Genomic DNA, 20,910 nt, shown 5'->3' on the forward strand with positions numbered 1-20,910 from the left:
CCCAGGAAAGCAGCAATTACAAAAGGCACCTTCTCCAAAACCTGAATGAACCACCACAACAGAACATACAAATATATATATATACATATATTTATATTTATATCATGACCTGGTTTGGGCTGGAAAGGACCTCAGAGGTCATCTCATTCTAGAAACACTTCCAAGTACTCAAGGTCCAGTTACTGTAGAGACCCTCTGCAATCAGCTCCTGTACACCCCTGCAACATGAATGGATCTCAGACAAGCACATTTCATTTGAAGGTACCTTTGCAAGGTGTGCAGATGGAGAGGGAGGCACAAAATGTCATTGCTGTCTTCCGAAAAATTAATACCCAGTAAACAAACTGCTGGAAGGGTGCCATGAAGTTAAATGCCAACACTGCTGCAAGGAGGGCAAAAAACCCCCCGCTGCTTCCTAAGAATTCCTGCTAGGTGTTATCTGTGGGACCTTCAACAGCAAACCCCACCTGGGGAGGGCTCAGCCCAGGCAAGAACCTCACAAGCCCAAAAGCAGAAGTACCAAGCCTTTATTAGAAGTTCCAGGGCAGAGCTGTGTCCAGGGGGGCCAGTCCCACCCATCTGAGGGTGGGGCAGTGCTGCTGCTGGATCTCCCCATTCCCAGGACACCACCAGCCTTTCTTCCAGCCTTTGGATTCCCCTGAGCAGCTGCTGCCAGCTCTGAGTAGGCCAAACCAAGGAACTGCCTCTTGGAAAAGCCAAATACCACAAGGGAAGGGGAAAAAATAAATTAAAAAAAAAAGAATAAACCACACACTGGACACAGTTATCACTATGAGAAGGTGAATGAGTTGCTTTACATCCACATGGCAAATAATTTCACAAGCTGGGAAATGAGGTTGCTGAGTCTCCTCTTGCCCTGGGGGTGGAGGGTGTTGGTTTGCTGGATCCTGGCATGGGATGTGCAGAGCCACACTGAATCCATGTTATCTGTTGTTGTTGGGGTTTTGAACAAAGTTGATGGAGTAGGAGCCAGTGGATGAATCCTGTTTGATCTGGAAGTTCTCTGTTGACAGGCCAAAGGGGCGCAGGACCAAATTGCCCAGATCCTTCAGTTTGCCTGCAGTGACATTTCAAGAGAACACAGTGAGAGCTGAGCAGAGCAAAACTCTCATGGAATTACACCCAACTACAGCCCAGCCCTGCTGATTTATCCAGCACAGGTAAATGCTGAGAAATATCTGCATTTTTTAAATATTTAGGCTCTTAGCAGGAACTAAAAATCATTGTTAAATATCCACAGAGTATGAGAGTAAATAAAGGTCTGTCAGTATATGGCTCACATATGATTCCTGACTCTGGAAAATAGATCTTCCTACAGCTGTAAGAGAGGAAGGACAACAAAAGGACATAATTTAAAAAGATCCTATATAGAAATTACAGAATAGATAAAGTGAAACAGGAACTTCACTGCTAGCTGAACACAAGCCCCTGGCATGACAACACAAGAGAAGATGGCCAGTTTTCAAATAAAAACATTCTTTTCCTCCTGGTTTCAATGCAGAACTGTAGATTTCCCAAAGGAAAAGCAGAAGTTTGGACACGTTGAAGCCTTCTCAAGGTTTGCCTCCCCAGGCAAAAGCTCCCACCTGCACTGATCCTTAGGGAATGGGTTTTGTTTTGCTCGGAGCTGAGTGTGACAACAGCAATTGCTGCCATGGAAAATCCACTGAGCAGCTGCAGCAGCCAAGGGCCTGGAACAACACCTGGCAATGCCACAGCTATTCCTGCCTGGAGGGGGTGGAGTCCTGAGAACCCCCTGGCACTGTGCTCACCTCACCTGGGCTTCTGGGACAAGGACACACCGAAACAGTGAAATTCTGGAATGGTTTGGGTTGGAAGGGACCTTACAAATCATCTATTCCACCCCTCCCATGGCAGGGACATCTCCTGCTGTCCCAGGTGATCCAAGCCCCAGTGTCCAACCTGGTCTGGGGCACTGCCAGGGATCCAGGGGCAGCCACAGCTTCTCTAGGCACCCTGTACCAGGGCCTCACATCCTCCCAGGGAAGGATTTCTTCCCAGTATCTGGAAAAAGATAACCTTACCCCTGAGCCCACCAAGCAAATGTGTGGGGAGACACAAGTTTCCTTCAACTTGAGTTCTTTAATGGAAATTCACAGATGAGGTGGTTCAGGGATGTGGCCAAAGTCAGTCCAGCAGCATCTCAGGTAGGATTAACCTCTTTGTATATATCTGAGGGTTTTTTAAAGGTACACCTGATGAAGATAAATTAACTATGACGTTCATCCCTTTATGCAGCACCCTAAAAGTGTTTTGGCTATAAAACCATTTTGGGAGCATCTGTCTGAGTGACATGAAGAGGTGTTTTTGTACTTCTGGACAAACATTTGGCCAGGGCTAAGCTTCAGGTCTGGGATGAGCAGTGTCTCAGTGGAGAATCCTGCAGAATCTGGAATGGCTGGAGCCCCCCAGCCCTGCAGCTGGGCAGGAGAGCAGAGCTTGCCTGGCAGGACACTGGAAAGGTTTTTTCCAATTGCAGGGAGCTGAATGCTCTTTTCCAAACCCATAAACACCCCCTGACTGCCTCGGGATCCACCCTGCAGCCGGAGCAGCTCCCCAGCACAGCACGGATTTGAGGCTTTGTGATAATTCCAGCAGCACATCCCAGCTCACCTTCCTGCTCTGTCCCTCCCCAGGCAGGCTCTGGGGCAGCCACACTGAATTAATTGTTAATGAGGCAGAAGAAAGCCTTGGCTTTTCCGGGCACTCCAGCCCGGAGCTGCTGCTGCTGTCCTGGCACACACAGAGCCAGCATTGTAGGGGAGCTCTGCCTCCTCCTCCCACAGCTCCTTTCAGCCCTAAATTACGGGCTGGAGTGAACTGCAACCCCCTCCTAAAGAAAAGCTCCCTCAGAGCCTGTGCTGGGAGGAAGGAAAAGGCACCACGTGGAGCTGGGACTCAGCTGCAGAGGCTGCCCAGCCTCCAACACCACCTCTCCCCAAGCCTTTCCTCCCTCTGCCCTTATTCTCACACATTTTGCTCTTTTTCTTTCAAACACACCCTGTTTATTTTCCACCTGCAACTCCAGCACATTCAGGTTTTTCATCAAAGCAAATATTCAGAGGTTAACAAGAAAACAGAACTGTAAAAATCAATTTAGGGCTCAGAAGTCTGTGATTCATTACTCACCTAAACTGCAATTCAACACCCTATTGAAAGAGGCAGATGCAGGAAAAGATTACTCACAATTTACATTAAGATGTAACAGCCAAAATTAATTGCTATTCAGTCTTTCTGGCAATAATTCTGGCTTAGTTGCTGGTGTTAATGTGGGGTTTGGAAGTTGAAAAGCTCCATCTTGCTTGTGTAAAGAATTCTTTTGGAGGAAAGACAAATTTCCTGATGAGGTCTCTTCTCTGTGTAACTTCTTGTATTACCAACATTTTTAAGCAATTAAAAGAGCAAGGATAAATCCTTCTCCCTTCCCTAAATGGTAAATGAGGACTGAACTGTAACTGTAATTTGGCTTTGATTTAACTACTTAAAATCACCTTGTGCAGGGTTGGGGTTTAGCAGCTCAGCTGCAAACACAACATAACTGTCAACAGAAAAAAACCCCAAACAAACCCCATGATTCTTTAGGCACAAAGCTTAATAAATGTCTTTGCTGATCTCAGGTAGTTGGAAAAATCTCTTTTGGGCAGGAAGGCCCAGGTGAGGAGCTCTGGTCTCCAAACTGCTAAAAGCATTCCAAAGCTCCCCTCTCCTCACACTCTCTCCCCAAAGGAGTGGTCCCAGATATCACAGTAATTGTACAATTCTCTAAACAAGACTGAAAATAGTTGGCTTTAAGGAGTGAAACACAAAACCTCCCAGAATGGGGCAGAGGATGCTTATGAGGTACAGAAGGAAAAGCCAGTTGGATTTGAAAGCTCCTGCTCCAAGTCCAGCTCTCTTTGATGTGAACTCAGGGGTCCCTTCATCCTGAGCAAACTTCAGTGGCAGAGGAGCTGATCCAAACATGGTAAGAACGGAAATACAAATGTCAGCCTTGCAAAAGGGAGATCCCTGGGGACACACAGCACCAGTGGGCTTGGCCTGGCCACAAACCAGACTTTTCTGGTGACATCACCCTCAGCTGTCACATGGGCCAGAAGGAAAATCCAGCCAGGAATGTGTGCTCTGGCTTATTTACACACAAGCACTGCACAGGGGGTTCAGCCTCTGACAGAAATGAGCTGCAGCCCTGGGAAACAGGAAACACACTTGGGAAGGAGGAGGATGCTCTCCATTTATCTGGCTCTGTTTGTACAGTTTCATGACAGTGGGAGATGGCTGGGCAAACCCAGGCCTTGTTTGAGTTGAAAGAATAAAAGCTCAGCAAAACCAGGACAGGCCAATTCACTGACTGAGGATCAGCTCAATATCCAAAGGAGACAAAGCACAAACTGGGACACTGTTCCTAATTTCAGTTTAGAGTCAGTGCTCCTGGAGCAGGTCTGGCCTGGAACTTTCAGGATGCTGTGCTGGAACACAACCCAAGCACCTGAGCTGCCCCCTGGGAAGGCAGGAATGTCCCCCTGGCACTGCCCAAGCCCAGTCACCCAGCTCCAGCCACAGTGCCACGAGCCAGGTCCATCCTGGAAGTGGGAAATGCCATCAGAAAGAGTGGAAAATTGGGAAGAGCTTCAAATTCACTGTACAACAAGACAATCCAAAGGAATCTCGGAACCACCATATTCCATCAAGTTTCTCTTCTCCCACTCCTTCCTGAACTCCCATCCAAGCCCCTCTCCAGGGCCTTCCTGACCTCAGAGAGAGCTGCAGCACTTTGCAAACCTTGGGAAGTGATTCCTTCCTCCATGGCATCACCACTGCTTCCCTTAACAGCACACAGGGAACCTTGGAACACTCAGGAGAAGGGGCTGCCCACATTCCTGACTTCATTTCAGGAGAATGTTTTATAGAAACCCCTCAGTTTGTGTGACAGCCACAGCCACCACTGCCATCATCACTGTCACTTAATCAGAGCTGTGACAACCCTGCCACACACGAGGCTGGGGATGAACACAGCTTCTGGGTTGTCCTACGCTGGCTCTCCAGCTGTTTGAACTCCTTGTGTGACATCACTGAGATGGGATTTCTCTTTCCAGAATCCCAACAGAAACCATCTGAAGTGGTTCCCAAAAGCCCAGCCCAGTTTTGAAATCCCAACTGCCACTTTTAAAGTATTAACACTGTTAAAAGAGATCCCACCTAGTCTGACATCCAGGGAAAAAAAACAGCAATGCAGGGGCTGGATTTACTGTTCCAGCCAAATCCCTTGTGATTAGTGAGGCCTTTTAGAGTTCAGCAAAGATCAGGAATTATTTTCATATTACTTTGTGCTGAAACCCATGCCATGTCCTACCATGGGCCTGATCCTTCCGGAGATTTTCTGCATTTGTCATTTATTTATAGCCCCATCACCCTTAACCTGCTTTATTTGGGGCTTGTTCTCAGCACAATGGGAGAAGCAGACTGTGATCCTGTAAAGCTCTGCAAAGCCTCACTGACACTGCTAGGTCAGAGCAGAACAAAGCCAGAGCAAATCAGAGGCTGCAGGAAAGAAATTACAGAAAAACATCAGCATAAGCTGAAAGAGTCTCTTCTTCCCAAATATATCAGGAATCAGTGTCAAAGACAGGCTGAGTTTGTTTAACCTGATTTTCTGCAGATCAGCCAAACACTGCCTTCCCTTCCCACCAAACACTGCCTTAGGAATTGTAATTCCACTCCTGGTGCTAACCCTGGCTAGGTCCAACTCAGCCTCCAACCAAACAGCAATGAAATGCTGAATAAATCAAGGTAATGAAATACTGAATAAATCAAGGCAAACACGAACACTTGGAGGTCTCTGGGCTGCAAGTGCTACAGAAAGAATCACATTTATTTCTTCAGCCCCCAGATCAAACATCCCCAGTTATTCCGGCTGGGGGAGTTCCTTTAGGCACAGGTTTAGTGAAAGCCCTGGTTTATCCCTTTCATGGGAATGTTTGCTTTGAGGGTTTACTTGCAGGGAGAAAGGGCTGAGCAGTTGGGCTGTGTCAAACCATCTTCCCCAGCTCTTACATATACCATTATGAAATTGTTTTAGAAAGTTTTAAGCTTTCTTTCTTTAGACTGAACTCATGGCCTTTTCTGCATGGGAGAATTCCTTGTCTCCAATTTACTGAAGGTAAAACCAAGCAATTGAGAGCTACAAAGAAATCAAAAGTTTTGTTTAACACTGACCAAATATTTCCTTTCAGATTTACCTCCTTTAAATTTTATACAAGAGATTCTATTAATGCATTTTTTTCTAGTAGGTCATGAGGGTTTTTATGGAAGTACATACTACTCACCCAACATTTCTTTCTTTAATTTTTCATTCCTCTCCTCAATTTGCTGTGGTAATCTCTGTGGAGAGAGAGAAAAACTGGAATCAGATCCCTGCTTTCACTAAATCTCCCATTTTGGACAGCAGCAGTGACAGACACAAATCCTGGTGTGCAGTTCCTACTCCAGACTCTGAACACTGCTGATGCAGAGCCTCAGCATCTCCCACTCCAGAAATGCCCTTATGGACACCCATTTTTATCTGGTGTCTGTGATACTTATCCCAAAATACAGCTGCTTCTGGGAAATCACTTCATCTGCCCTAAAATCCTTCAAAAACTGTGTGGAGGCTGAAATTCTCCCAACAGTTACACACCTGTGAAAGCCCAAACCTAACCACTGCTTCCATTTAATGAAACTTTCTGGGAAAGCAGCAATGGGGGTGATTTGAGCACAAACATGATCGTTCCAAACTGTTTAGTCTGGCATTGAAAAAGTCAAAAATAACTGAGGATTGAAGTCAGAACCCCAGCTCTGCTCTCCTGATATACAAACAGTGCTTGAGTATTGGAACAGGTACCAAATCAGGAACCAAAGAACCGTTGTACATTTCATATTTTAATCTGTCATTTAACAGGGTCATGACATTCCCTAGAGCAGTGTGAGATCATTCCTGTGGGCAAGGAGGAGGAAGATTTGCTTAACTGTGAATGAAATCCATTTGCAGATTTTCTTGAGGCATCATTTTCATTGCCAGTGAGGGGGAAAAGATCCTGTGATATTCCTGCAAAGCAGAGACACTTTTACCTCACAACAGAGCAAAGCTTCTCAGCCTCCTCCAGCTTAGAGATGTAACCAGGTATGTGGAGTCAACAACTGAAACTTGGGGGTTTTTAGTATGAAATTTAGATTTATGATGAATATTTGAAAAGTGTAAAATTATAGCTGTCAGGATTTCCTTAACAGGTTTCCAAGAAGGGAGTTTTAAGCTTCCGTCTCAGTAGTTTGCTTCTTCCCTCAAATCTGACAAGGACCAGCTGAAGGCAGGGCAGACCAAATGCCAGGGCAGGGTAATTTGAGGGTATTTTGTCCAAAGGGTTCTGCAGCCAAAGGCTCTACATGGCCAAGGGAGCTCAGGGAGCAGGAGGGGATGAACCCCCACCCTCTGCACTGCCCAGGCACAGAAATCAGGAATAAACACTGAGCATTCTGACCTGGGCTTGAAGGATGGCCAGAGGAGCAGCAGCACTGCTGGGGATTCCCTTCTGGGGCTGGGCAAGGGCTCTGCTGTGGGATCATCAGGGCACAGCCACTGAGGGAAAATCCTGGCTTTGCAGAGGTCCAGGGACAGTGCTGGGGTTCCAACCAGCCTGAATTCAAACAGCCACCCCTGAGGGTCTGACTCAGAATCCTGGATTATTCTCGGTGGGAAGAGACCACCAGGATCATCCAGCCCAGCTCCTGGTCCTGCACAGACCCCCAGCCTCGGCTTCCCTGGAGCAGTGTCCAAACCCTGCTGGAGCTCTGGGCTGTGCCCATTCCCTGGGGAGCCCCAGGCCAGCTCCAGAGGCAGCAGGTCCTTTATGGGAGCTCAGCTGTTTTGTGGGATCACCCCTCACCACCAACAGCACTCACACAGTTAAGCAGAGTATTTTCTGCCATCAGTGCAACTGATCCAGTCCCCCAGGAAATCATTCCAGGCAAGGTTTCTTGCCTAATATGCCATAAAAGCTGTTCCTAATCTGTCACTTACAACACCACAGTGTGGGGAAAAGGGGGGCAGAATCACTGCTAATGATTTATTTTCCCAAATGGAGACTTAAAACAATTAAGCCTTTCAAAAAGATTTTTGTAACAACAGATCAAGAGTGGGTTTAGAGACAAATCTGCAGGTGATGCACGTGAGTTTCTTTTTCCTCCTGAGGCAGAATCCATTGCAGGTTCACTGGTGTGAAGCTGAACTAAAATAATGATAAATAAGTTAGGCCAAAGTTCACTGAAAGGCTTAAGCTTACCATGCAAGCTTCTCTGGCTTGATGAACTGAGGGGTCTTTTTCTAGGACTGCCTTATAATCTTCCAGAGCTTCATCTAATTTTTCTGTTTTTTCGTACAGTTCTGCTCTCCTCAGCAAAGCTCTGATATAGTGAGGGTCTAATTCCACAGCTGCAAAACAAAAGCAAAGCCCAGGATTGTACTTAAAACATTTCTCCAGCTCTCAAATGAATTCTCAAGTGTGTATTACATTTGTAAGTTGTCCTTAGAATGTAACTCAGGATCAAGCAGAGGCACAGCTTAAAGCTAAGCTGGAATTCAGAAGCAGCTGCCTGGGACAGTCTCATGATCATATTTCATTTAATGTCCACAGTCTCTCACAGATGGAAGTGATTTATGATTACAAAGCTTTAAATGTGCAATCCTATCCATGCAGGGATTCTAAGTGATGCTCCAGAAACTTTAAGGACCTGCAAGATATTTCAGTCTTTGTGTTTAGCAAGTGACTATTATTAGATTGCAGCTAAAGTTAAACATCCCTGCAGACACACACAGCAGGGAAAATCAGCCTTGCCACGCTTATCTCAGTTCAAGTGGAGACAAACTCCAGGAGAATTTCTGGAGCTCTTTTGAATTTAATATCAAACAGTTCAGATTGTGCTGGGAATGCACAAACAGTGATTTCAGCCCAGTGAGCTGGCAGAGGGGCATCCTGACTGAATCTCAGCTTTTCCTCCCCTCATTCCCTTGGCAGCCAGGGCTCTTTGCAGTGGCAGTTCAAATTGAATGCTAAACTCAGCAGTAACCTCCACATGGCGATTCCTCAAGAATTCCTTTATCCATTTTTCACCACAGAAACAGGGAATGTGAAAGATTTCACCACAGAAATAGGGACTGGGAGGGATTTATCATCACAGAAAGAGGTCTGTCCATTTTATAATTCCCAGCTCATTAAAATGGTTCTGGGGACAATTAAATCTCAGATTATCCAGGTAAATATTCCCGTCTATCTTCTGGCAAGGACAAAGGCAATGGCACAGTCAGCAAGCTGCAGGTGACTGAATTGCTCTGCTGTGCTCCAGTCCCTGGGGAGTGTCAGGCCCTGGCAGTTGAAGTCTCCCTGCTTAAAGCATATTGATTCCTTCTGAGCCACTGCAGAATTCGAGGTGTTTTTCAGAAAGCAGCAGCACCAAAACCAGGCAAGGCCCCAGTGAGAGAGGCCAGGGAGGATTTGGTCCCTCCAGGAGCCCTTTCAGCAAGCACAGTTCCCATTTCTGAGCAGGCAGTGCTGGCACACAGCCACTGGATTAGTTCTCTGATTGGTAATTTGGATTTTTTCCCCAGCTGTCACAGGGAGTTTAACAAACACTCGAGGGTGGGTGAGTGGGTGGAAGCAATAAAGCAAAGCACAGCTGAACTGATTCCACCAGAAGGTGCAGGGACAGAACTGTGCAGGGCAGGAACAGTGGAACATAAGCCCTGGTGACAAAGCAAAAGCTGTGCAGGAAAGGGACTTGATAATGCTGTTAACTCTATAAAGCCTCATAGCTCTTTGGAACCTGGGATTAAACCAGGATTTGGGGGGGATGGCAGGTGGAAGTGGGTTTGAAATCACAGGTGTGGGAAACAGTTTCCACAGAAAATACTTTCCTCTAAAAACAAGTACAAACTGCAGCCTTATGATACAAAAGAATAGAAAGTAAATTACTGCAAATAGGAAAGATTTGACAGACATTTTACAAAATAAGTAATACAAATCAGGTGTTTTCTGTTCAATTCTTTAAAGACCCTTATGCCCAAAATTACAGCTCTGCAGTAAAGGCACTAAATGACACAATTTACATACAAAAATCTGGCAGCACAGAGAGGAAAAAGTACCTTTGGTGCAGTCACTCAGGGCAGCCTCTGTCTTGTCCTAGAACACAAAACAGTTTTGTTACATTGAAGTCATTATTTCTTCATGTCCCCAGCCCTGGAGGTGTCCAAGGAAGGGCTGGAGGTGGCACTCGGTGCTCTGGGCTGGGGACACGGTGGGGATGGGGCACAGCCTGGTCCTGGAGGGCTCTGATCACTCCAAATTGCATTTGTGCCAGCCTCAGTCCAGCGTGACACAGAACGAAACCAACACTCACCTGTTTCATCTTGGCAGCAGCTCTGTTTGAGAACAACACAGCCCTGTCCTTCTGGAAGCAGGCTGGGCAGATCTGCAGAGCCTTGGTGTAGGAGTCTTCTGCCTCTCCATAGTCTGTAGAGCAACAGGGAAAAGCCAAAGCATTCATTTCTAATAACTGACCCCGTGGCTGAGGCTCCTTTGAAAACAGCTCCCAGGATCTGGTGATGTGACACCAGAATCAGCAGCTGCTCTCAAAGAACATTACTGAGTACATAAATACAATCAATTCTTTTAAGATGTACTTGATTTTGCTCATAAAAGCAGGAATATACTCCTGAGCTGAATGCAACAAGTGCAGCAGGATGTGGATGTAAAAATCCCTGACATTGCTTCCTCTCTGAGCAGAGGTGGAATCCCTTTGGATGAAGTGCTGAAGGCTGTCACTGCACTGCTCAGAGCAGCTGCAGGGAGCTTTTATGGCCACATCATCTTCATCTCTGAAAGATCAGAGGGCTTGGCAAGGAGAGGCCAGCAACACTCCGGGCCTGTGGCTCTCCTGGGCTGAGCACTTCCCTCCTGCCCTCTCTGGTGCCTTCCAGAGCTGGAGATCATCCCCAGGACTTGTTCCCTTAGGACTCCATGAGGTATCTCCAGCCTCTGCCTGCTCCTCAGGGCACACAGATCCCTGCCTGTGTCCTGCTGACTGAGGGAAGCAGGAACCTGCAATTCCTGCTTTCTCTGGTAATCCTCTACCCACAGCAGACTCAATCAAAGGCAGGTGTCAAAAAATTCCCCCCTTCTGTTTGTTCATTAAAGTCAACGTATAAAGGTGCAAGACAGTACAGAGCCCCAAATCTTGCATCAATTCTAAGCACAACCATCAGCCCAACTCAGAGCCTCAGGGAAGCCTTTTTTGATCAGTAAAAGAAACCCTGGCTCTTGAAAAGCAGTCCCAAATCCATGGTTTTGTAAGTAAACACTCATCTTTCATGGGAATCCTGCTTCAGTATCCAAATCTTTGGGATTTAAACAACCCAAAAGGAGGTCTTATATCTCTGTCTCTCCTCTAGAGCTGGATGAAAAACACAAGAGGTGATAAAATTCAACAAGGACAGTGTGAGGTCTTCCTCAGAGCCTCCTGCAGCACCACCACCATGGCTCAGTACTAATGGGAGATTCTCTGACATCCACAGGGTGTTCAGAGATGACCAACCCACCTCCTTTCTTGAAGTGCTCATTTCCTTTCTCCTTCAGCCCCGTGCTCTCCTTTCTTCTCATCTACAAAAGGAAAGACAATGTCTCAGAGTATTTCACTGAAATGAGCAACTAGGTCAGCTGCAGCTCCAAATAAAGTATGGAAGGGGAGCAGAATAAAACATAACCTGGAGAGTTTTAACTCTGCCAAGATCTGCTTGTAGACCCTGTGACATGAAATACTTTATATATCCACAAAACACTGCAGTGTAACAGCAAGGCAATTAAAAAGCTCCACTCCACAGCCACCAGGATGCAGGGAGAGCTCCATGGAGAATTCCATGCTTTAAACCAACACATCAGCTTTTAGCTGGCTGTTTGCTTCTCCTTTCCAACTCCATTTAATTCACTCACTGCAGGTCAGCTGTGCAGAATATATTTTAAATGTAAAGTCTCGCAAGTTTTGCTTGAAATAATTCCACCTCAGCAATTCCAGTTATTTTCAGAGATGCACAAGGAAAAGATCCAGGCTGGGGAAGATTTCTGCCCTGAAAGATTTCTTAGGGGGAGTAAGTGAACCCCCAGAAGCAGGTTCTTTGTGCAGTGAGAACAGAGCAGAGCTGTTTTCTCAACCATGAACATCCTGGCACAAGGGGAGGCCAGGCTCAGGCTCTCAGCCTGTGACACAGAAAACTCAGGATGTCACCGAGCCATCCCTTCCACCTCCTGACACTGCAGACACTCCTGAAACAAAGCAGGGTAGGGCAGAACATCACAGAGCTCAGGAGTGCTACAAAAACCATCCCTGGAGCACTGGTTTTTCTCCCAGCACACAAAGGACTTCAATGGAGGTGTCTGTAAATGACAGATCACTGAGCAATTAAAAAGCCAACAGAAGGAAAAGGAGCAGTTTCCTTTCCTGCAGATTGTGTGAATCAAGGATTAATGCAATTATCAATATCACACAGAACATCTCCTTGGAAACAGCTAAATATAGTACAGAGTGTGGAGCACTGCAGCAGCTCCCAGCTATGCCAAGGAGCTGACAAACAGCTCAAAATCCCAGGTTCTCCTCCTGCTTTGATGGCTTTGGGAATTGATTCACCTGACCATTGGCAGCACCTGGAGAACAGATCAGCCTCAGTGGAAGGATAGAGTCATGACACGAAATTCCACAGCAGGATCTCATCTGACCCCTTTGATACATCAAATTTGTTCCCCCTGCCTATTAAATAGCTTTTCAATAGCCATTACTGCTGACATTTTAAAGAAACCCCACAAAACACAGGGCACACAGACCATGCCCAATTATTCAGGAAGTGCCTTTGCTCAGGGGGGGCTGACAAACCCCCCCAAACCCTTCCACAACACCCCAAGGGACACACTTGGTGCTTTCTAAACACGAACATACAAATTCCACACTTCAGGCTGCATGAAAATCCCAAATTCTCTGTGTAATGCAGAACTCTGCTGCTCAGCACAGGGAATGTGGAACTGCTACGCCTCAATTTCCCAGGGAGCAGACAGCAATTCCTGCCTGGACCCCACAAAAAGGCATTTTTAAATATTCTGCAGTGCACAAAGGGTGAGAATGCTCCCAGCCTGTCGTGGCACAGAACAAAGCAGCCCCATCTCAGCACAGGGCAGGCCTGAGACAGGGATCCTGCTGGAAAGATCTCCACAGATGCCCTCAGTGAGGGAAGGGCTGCCTGAAACACAAACCCCACTGCCTTCATTGCTCATGACCTATTTAGAAGTGGCCTTTCAGTGCCATGAGCACTCTCTGCTGCACAGGGTTCAGTTACAGCTCCACAAGAATGAAAGGATTTTTATTATCAACACAACTGCAGCATGCTCACAGCAGCCCTGAGGCAGAAACCCTGGAACCAAGGGATGCTGGATGAAAAGTTTCACCTGTACTATCAATATTTTGTTTAATTTAATCTCAACTATTAAAAAATATTACATGTTTACCCTAATTATGCATTAAATGCTAATATAAAAAGTGATTTGCAGCAAGAAAGCTTCAGAAGAATAAGCTTTATATTAAAAAAGGAGTAAAAGGAAAAGCAACAAAGCAGCACTTTTAAGAGCTCTGTGTATGATTTTGTAATTTATTCAGCTCCCTGCCAAGCAGCAATGGTTCAAAACTTGCATTTCTGTGAGAGCCTAACATTTTCAACATATCCCTGGTTTATGAGTTCCACTTCCAAACTGAGTGTCCAAAGTATTTTTAAAAAAGTGAAATCTGTAGGAAACCTCCTGCACATGAATGGATTTGCATTTCAGGTATCACTGACCAAGAAGCAACATCTCCAAGCCAATTCCTCTGGCTTTTCCACAAGATGCAAGAGCATGAAAAATGGATGAGCCCCTCACATGCTAAAGGCACTGCCCTGCAAAGCAGGCTGGCTGTGAAATAAATGCATTATTTATTCCTGCATCCAGACATTCCTGGAACAGAAATTCCTAACACAGGACTACTCCTAGGATCTCCATTTCAGCTGCACTGCTGTGGGGCAGGCTGGGAGAACCTCTTCAAACCCAGGGAAAACCCCAAAGCACTGCAGCCCTGCCCTGGTGAATTCCCAGCAGCAGGACTGGCAGTGTCCCCCAGTGTCACCCCAAACTGGTCCAGGAGCAGCCCGAATCCCAGGAAAAGCCATCCTGGGCTGCACACACACTGCCCTGCAGGCAGCCACAGCTCCCCAGGGCAGCATTTCTGCTCTTCAGTGGCAGCAAAATCTGAAGGTTTGGGGTTTTTTTTTGCGAATTTTAGTAATGCAAAGATGACAAATTGTACGGCAGGCACTGATTGCGATGTGGTTTAATTTTTTAAAGTTCAGAAGAAATAAGTGAATGTAACTGGTGATGATTCTTACAGGATCTGATTGGAAATGCTTAAATTTGGATACTGAATTCCAATCCCATACTCAGGATTTAACCCAAACCTGCCTGGCAAAGCCAGGGCTGCTGGAGATGATCTCAGGTCATGACAAGGGACAGCCTGGCCTCACGACAATAAAGTACAGACCCAAATCCCACCCAGCCCCTGCACCTCGGCTGCTCTGCCAAAACACTCAGGGTTAACAAGAAAAGCACGAGGTAAACCCGAATTTTATAGGATTTATTTGCAACTATATAATTATAAATAAATTTTCTTTGGATATTAAATGTAATTTTTATAATGATAAAAGCATTAGTCTGCCATTAGAGAAGACAGCAACCTGGATATTCCCTGTTTCCTTGGGAAGTGAGCAGTGCAACAGAAGTGCTGGAAGTGAAATCCTTGAACAGGCAGTGGGAGCTGAGGGAACAACAGCCTCAGTTTGTGACACTGCCCACATTTCCTCTGGCTGTCCCTGTGCTGGGGTTGATCCCTTGATTTCCCTTTGCTGGGAACTGTTCCTGGCTCCAGTTCCACTCTCAGTGACCCTGCCCCTCAGTCCCTTGGGAAAGTCACCAAAACCAGGGACATCCAAATTCCTGCTGTTCAGAGGGGGCACAGAAACTGGAATTTTGAACGGATCAGGAATGGATTTTTCAGCCTCCAGTCCCACTTGTCACTCATTAGCACTCATTCAGTCACTCATTAGCAGCTGTCTGCTTCCCCCTGCAGTTTTGGGAAGCTACTGCTCTATCCTGCATCCCAGGCTTTGATTTCAGTTTAAGGTTGGAGTCAACCCCAAACCTCCTTTTTTATATCTTGGCATCATCCAAAGCTGCACTTGGGAGGTTCCAGGGACAGACTGGCCTGTCCCTGCTCCCTGGGATTCCATGGAAAAGATCTTTATTCTTTCTATACCAAATTCCATGAAGTGGAAGCAGCACTGCCAGACAGAGGGAAGGAGGTCAGAGCCCTCCCTGAGAGCTCAGTGAAGCCCAGCCTGAGTGACAGGAGTGCCATTCATCCCTGGTGCTCCACAGGAGCAGCCTCAGGCAGCGACAGGAGCTGCCCACAAATCCATCAGCACAAGGGAAAGGCCTGGATGTGACAGCAGCAGTCTCTGCCACAGCAATGCACAACTGAACACAGCACCCAAATCACACAGCAGCACTCAAAGGGACGTGAAGGGAGAATTTTCCCTCTTCTTATTAAATTGTTGCTCAGCAGAAGAGTTTTGTTTGTTCAAAACTCAAAGAATTATAAATCACACAAGGAGATTCTAATTCCAGCTTTTATTCAAATTCTTCTCACCAGCTCTTGCAATTAATGACTCCAGCAGATACAGATTTACTGCTCAAATGTTCTTCTCCAGGTTTTAACTAAGAACATGTAACAGGATGTTTTATTCTGTACAGAAGCTTCCCCTTATGGAAAACAATGGGATCAACCAAAGGCACAGGGAGGAAAGGGTGAGGAGGGGGGCAGCTTAAAGGAAATGTCTTCACTAAGCCAATGTTCCCTAACATATTCTAGAGCCTGCAGAAAACAGGGGAGTTAAAAAGGGAAATTTTACTGTTTAGCCCAGCAAGAATCTCAGGCATCACTCAAAAATCCTATTTCTTAAATTGAGTTCTACCACATTCTTACAAAGTTGCTCACAAGACACTCCTCAAGCATCTCCTCTTGCTTGTCTTGTGACACATTTCCTGCTGTCAGAACAGGAATTGTGGTTCCAGCCAGCTGCAGGTGCAGGGCACATGGAGAGGCCAGAGAAGGAACTGCTCAGGAGGAATATTGGGTATTTATTGCAGTGTCTCACAGGACACAGGGTTCCATATCCAAAATTAGAGGCCAGGTGCTGAAGTCCTTGCCACAGGACAGGACAGCATCTGCCACGCTGGAGGAGCTGAGGGACTGGGAGTGGATAAACTCCTCACTGAAGGGTGTCTCAGAGCAGGCTGAACAATGACCCTGCAGCAGCTGCTGGGTGTCCTCACATTAATTCTGCAGAGCAGCCCCACGTCAAAGCCATCACTGGCACTGACAAGCAGCCAGAAAAATCTGCTTGGAATGAATGCATCAAAAGCAATTTGCTGCTCAGTGTCTCTGCTGAGGCAGCGGCAGCAGCCTTGTGAAACAACAACCAAACCCTGCAAAGGTGAATTTCAATCCTTAAAAAGCTCAGAGGTGCAAGCCCAGGCAAGGAACCAGGCTCTGGTTTTGAGAACACTTCTTACAGGTTTGTGTCTTAATATCCCTGCAAGTTCTTATTCTGCTTCTTTGTGCAGAGAAGATTTTTTAGGGTATCCCTGCTGTCTCCCTGGAAGGAATTCCTGCTGTTTAACATTAAAAAATCTCCCTGTATGGAACTCTTGAAATGTAATTAGAGAAAACACACAATCCCTCCCTGGCTCCCTCCCTCTGAGCTCTCAGCAGCCTCTGCACAGGTGAGTGTTTTACTCTGAGCTGCTGGAATCTGAAACACCCAGAGCCTGGCCCAGGATCTGCCTCTGCATCTCCAGAATAAATGAGGTTTTTCCTACAGCCTGGAGAACATCACTCCACAGAGCCTGTTTATTCCAGCTGCTGAACACAGCAGTGGGTTTTGGTAACAAAAACCCCAACCCAAGGAGGTGGAGCTCCATAAATCTGACTGGAGCAGGGCTCACATCCAGCTCTCCTTGTGCCCTGAGCCCACAGTTTATGGCTGCTGCTGCAGCACCAGTCCCTGGGGAGTTTTTGTGATTTAGACAAGCAGCCAAATCAAATCCATCTCCCCAGGTGCCAGCACCAGGCTGCTGTTTGATGTCTGCTTTAACCAGCACTGCCCTGGATCTAAAATCCCAGCTTGATTTCCCTGTGAACCCCCACCCTCAGTGCTCCACTCCGCTGAGGTTGTGCCAGCACAGGCCCACAAGGACCCAGCCAGGACTGCTGAGAGCCTGCTCCCCACCTCAGCAGCCAAAAAACACTTCTGAGTGTTTCTGTCCCATTTGCTGCAGCTGCAAGAAAAAATCAAGAAAAAAAACCCACACTGCCCTCCTAAAAAAAAAAAACAAAAAACAAAAAACAAACAAACAAACCCAAAAAACCAACCCTTTTGAGTCACTGGAAGAAGGCTTAAAAGGTTTTAAAAGTTCTGAGTAAATGAATGTACAGCACTGTTTTCAGACTGGGACTGCAGGACTTTTCCTTAAGAGCTGCAGGATTTAACAGAATCTTTTATGATCAGAATATACAGAATGTTTCACTTTGAATAATAAATTAATGGCCATCAGTAGCAAGTACAAGGAGTAGAGTTGGAGCAGCAATTGAAGAGTGACCTGTCCAGGGGCAGATCATGGAAGGGGCCACACCAGGGGCTGTCCCAACTGTCTGAGCTCCTGGTTCTGCTCTGCATTCAGAGTTCTGCAGCTAGGGGAAAAAAACTACATTTGAAAACCTGCAAAATTCAGAAACCTCTCTGTGGAACATAAAAAACTGCTGATGCACTACTTGTGGTGCTGGTGAGAGACAGAATCCCTCCGTTTGGGTAGCTGAAATCACAAACCACTCTGAAGGGCAGAATTGCTCAACACCACTGGAAATAAACCTGCAGAAAGATGAGAGCTGCAGCTGCCTCCAGCCTTTCTCTGAGGAAACCTTCCCACTTTGAGGCAGTTGCTGTTTTGCACTCCCATAGCCCCTTTCAGTGGAGTTCCACAAAGCTGAGTGCCAAGATCCAACATTCCCAATTATTTTGGTCATTTGACAGCAGGCAAAGATCCATGTGCAAAATGAGATGATTATCTAAAAATACACCAAACCAAGAGCAGCAGGAAAATGAACACAGCCAATTGCCAGGCTTGCTGCTCTTTTCAGAGTTCAGTTCCAGAACAATTTCCCCCCAGTTTTCAGCAGTTTTTCTCTAAAGCTCTCAAGTCCCAGGCTGGTGCAGCAGCCCCAGTGTGACTCATGATGGCAGTGCTCCTCATTGGACACAAATAAACACAAGGAGAAAAAAAGGGACTGTTCACTCAGACTGGAAAAAACCCAAGGGCAATCAAATGATTTTTGTGTGTGAGGTCAAGGAAGGATTTTGCCCTCTGCTCAGCACCTGAGAGACGCATTTGGAGAATGCCCTGTTCTGAGCAAAAACCCCCAAATCAAACAAACTCCTTCCTACACCAGCAACAACAAGACTGACTTCTCAGAGGGAGTCCAGGATGCTCAGGGCTCTGCAGTAAAGGAAATTCTAACTTAACAGAAGTTTCCAGGATAATTAAACAGCAGCACAGGGAGCCAGAGGGGCTGTGCCAGAGATCCCCCTGGCCCTGGGCAGGGGCTTGCACTAAAATCCTCCAAAGGATGCACCAGAACACCTCCTGACATTGGCAGTCCCTGTCCTTCACTATTGAATCACAACTGGCAGTATCATTCTGCCCACTTAAGAGCCCAAACTGAGACACAGAGATCCAAAGGGATTCTCACCAGCTCCAGCAGAGACCAGAAGTACTTTTAGTGTCACTCCTACTCCAAGGAGACTCTACCTCATGTTGTCCTTCCCCAGTATTGCTTTTCCACCTCAAGGAACTTCTATATTCACACAAAGATTGGTTCTACAGGTGAAAAACTGCATTTGTCTCTTCCCTGCTGCAGGAGGAGTTTGTCCAATGTGACAACAGTGAAAGCAAACAATCCCACACATTTAATGTGCTTGTGTTTGATTAAAGCCCAAATAATCCACAGGGCTCTATTTAAATTGAATCCCAACTCTCTGGATTCCCACAAGCAACATTTCAGGGAAACCATCCTGAAATCTGCTGGGTTTTGGAGAAGCACCTTGCAGGCACTCAGGGGAAAGCAAAGGATGCACAGACAGGAAGAGGGAGAGTTTCCCAGCAGGAACAGGGAGGGTTTTGTGGCTGGAATCTCTGAGCCACAGCCACCTCACCCACTGCTCAAGGCACACAGAATCTGCCCTGGAATGCGAGGAGAAAGAGCAGCAAGGAAAGAGGGAATTTAGAACAGTAAAACCAGACACTCAAGGGCTTTAGAGGTGCCTCTGTGTCAGCCCCAGACCTCTCCAAGCACTGACTGCACACAGATCACTGCACACCTGCACACAAATCATCTCACACCTGCACTGCACACAAATCACTGCACACAGATCATTGCACACAGATCACTGCACACCTGCACAGAGTATCTCACACCTGCACTGACTGCACACAGATCATTGCACACCTGCACACAGATCACTGCACACAGATCATCTCACACCTGCACTGCACACAGATCATTGCACACCAGCACTGTGCTCTGCATTACCTGTTTCTCCTCCTCTGGCATATCTTTCTCTAGTTCTAGCAAGTATTCTTCATCTAGCTCTGTCTGCTTCCTGCAGCTACTCCCGTCATCCTGAACGTTCCCTTCAGCATCCAGCACAGCTCCTTTGGCCTCAAAGGAGTCGTGGCAGTCATGGAAACACTCCTCTGTGGGATCCTGGCTCTGGGGCTGCTGGGCATCGCTGGGGCCAGGCTCTGGAGCCTTCTGATCTGACAGCTTCAGGTGATTCAGTGACTCCTCAGGTGGGCTTGCATCTTTAAATGCTTCCATGCTGGACTCCTGGGAGGGGGTTGTGGAGATGAGAAAGGAGTGACACGCAATGATCAGCATTAATAGACCCATCAGCAAACAAATCCCAGCACCCTGGGGGGGAGGCTGGAGGGGAGCAGTGGGGCCACCTCCTGCATTCCCAAGCACAGGGCACAGGAGTGTGTCCAGGCAGCTCTGAACACCCCTGGGAGGAGACCCCAGCCCCTCTCTGGGCTCTGCCCAGGGCTGGCACTGCCCGGGGCAGGAGTTCTGCCTCCCGGGCAGGGCAGCTGCTGGCCCAGGAACAGAGCCTGGCCCTGCTCTGCCCCCTCCCTTGTATATTTATACACATCCATATGTGGCTAATAATCTACTTTCTCTTATCCACATTTAAAAATCCTTAAAGTGCTCCAAAGTGCTCTTGACATCCCTAAGGGAAACTCAGATATCAGATCCTTAAGGGATCCCTAAAGGAAGCTCGGATCTCTCGGGGCCCTGCAGAGACACGGGGCCGGGACACTGCGCCCGTGAGCGCGGGAACTGCCGGGCTCAGCTCCCGGGGCCAGCCCGGCACAGCCCCGCGGGCCCGGCCCACGCGCCGCTCCCGGCACGGCTCACCCGGCGCGGCCCCTCCAGCCCCACCACGACCCCCGGGGCGCCGTGCCCGGCTCGCAGGGCCTGGAGCGGAGGGGACGGTGCAGACCGGGGCCAGAGCAGATCGGGGCCATCGCCCCCGGCTCCCCCGGGCCCCGGGCCCGCACTCACCTGCGCCAGCTGCACTTCCGGCTTCCGGCTTCCGCCACGCCC

General features: G+C 47.4%; 2 protein-coding genes across 2 annotated transcripts in view; one reads left to right on the forward strand and one right to left on the reverse strand.

The window, feature by feature from the left end:
* The window catches only part of PWWP2A (PWWP domain containing 2A), a 31,856-nt gene extending 30,554 nt beyond the window's left edge, over window positions 1-1,302 (forward strand). The window contains exon 5 of the transcript XR_002466403.3: window positions 1,035-1,302. The gene's annotated coding sequence lies outside the window, so the exon portion shown is untranslated. The remainder of the gene's footprint in view (window positions 1-1,034) is intronic.
* TTC1 (tetratricopeptide repeat domain 1) lies at window positions 511-20,910 on the reverse strand. The gene is made up of 8 exons (XM_021541262.3): window positions 20,869-20,910; window positions 19,837-20,133; window positions 11,663-11,723; window positions 10,465-10,577; window positions 10,211-10,247; window positions 8,355-8,503; window positions 6,366-6,420; window positions 511-1,078 (listed from the first exon to the last, which is right to left on the reverse strand). Exons 2-8 carry the CDS (start codon window positions 20,122-20,124, stop codon window positions 945-947), a joined length of 837 nt encoding a protein of 278 aa, XP_021396937.2. The 5' UTR covers window positions 20,125-20,133; window positions 20,869-20,910; the 3' UTR covers window positions 511-944.

This window comes from Lonchura striata, chromosome 15 (genome assembly GCF_046129695.1).
Source record: "Lonchura striata isolate bLonStr1 chromosome 15, bLonStr1.mat, whole genome shotgun sequence".
Classification (NCBI taxonomy): Eukaryota; Metazoa; Chordata; class Aves; order Passeriformes; family Estrildidae; genus Lonchura; species Lonchura striata.

Coding starts and splice junctions, on each gene's coding strand:
- TTC1 (XM_021541262.3), bottom strand. CDS start 20,124: ATGGAAGCATTTAAAGATGCAAGCCCACCTGAGGAGTCACTGAATCAC. Junction 10,248..10,464: donor CTGCTGCCAAGATGAAACAG/GTGAGTGTTGGT, acceptor TTTGTGTTCTAG/GACAAGACAGAGGCTGCCCT. Junction 1,079..6,365: donor ATTAAAGAAAGAAATGTTGG/GTGAGTAGTATG, acceptor ATGTCACTGCAG/GCAAACTGAAGGATCTGGGC.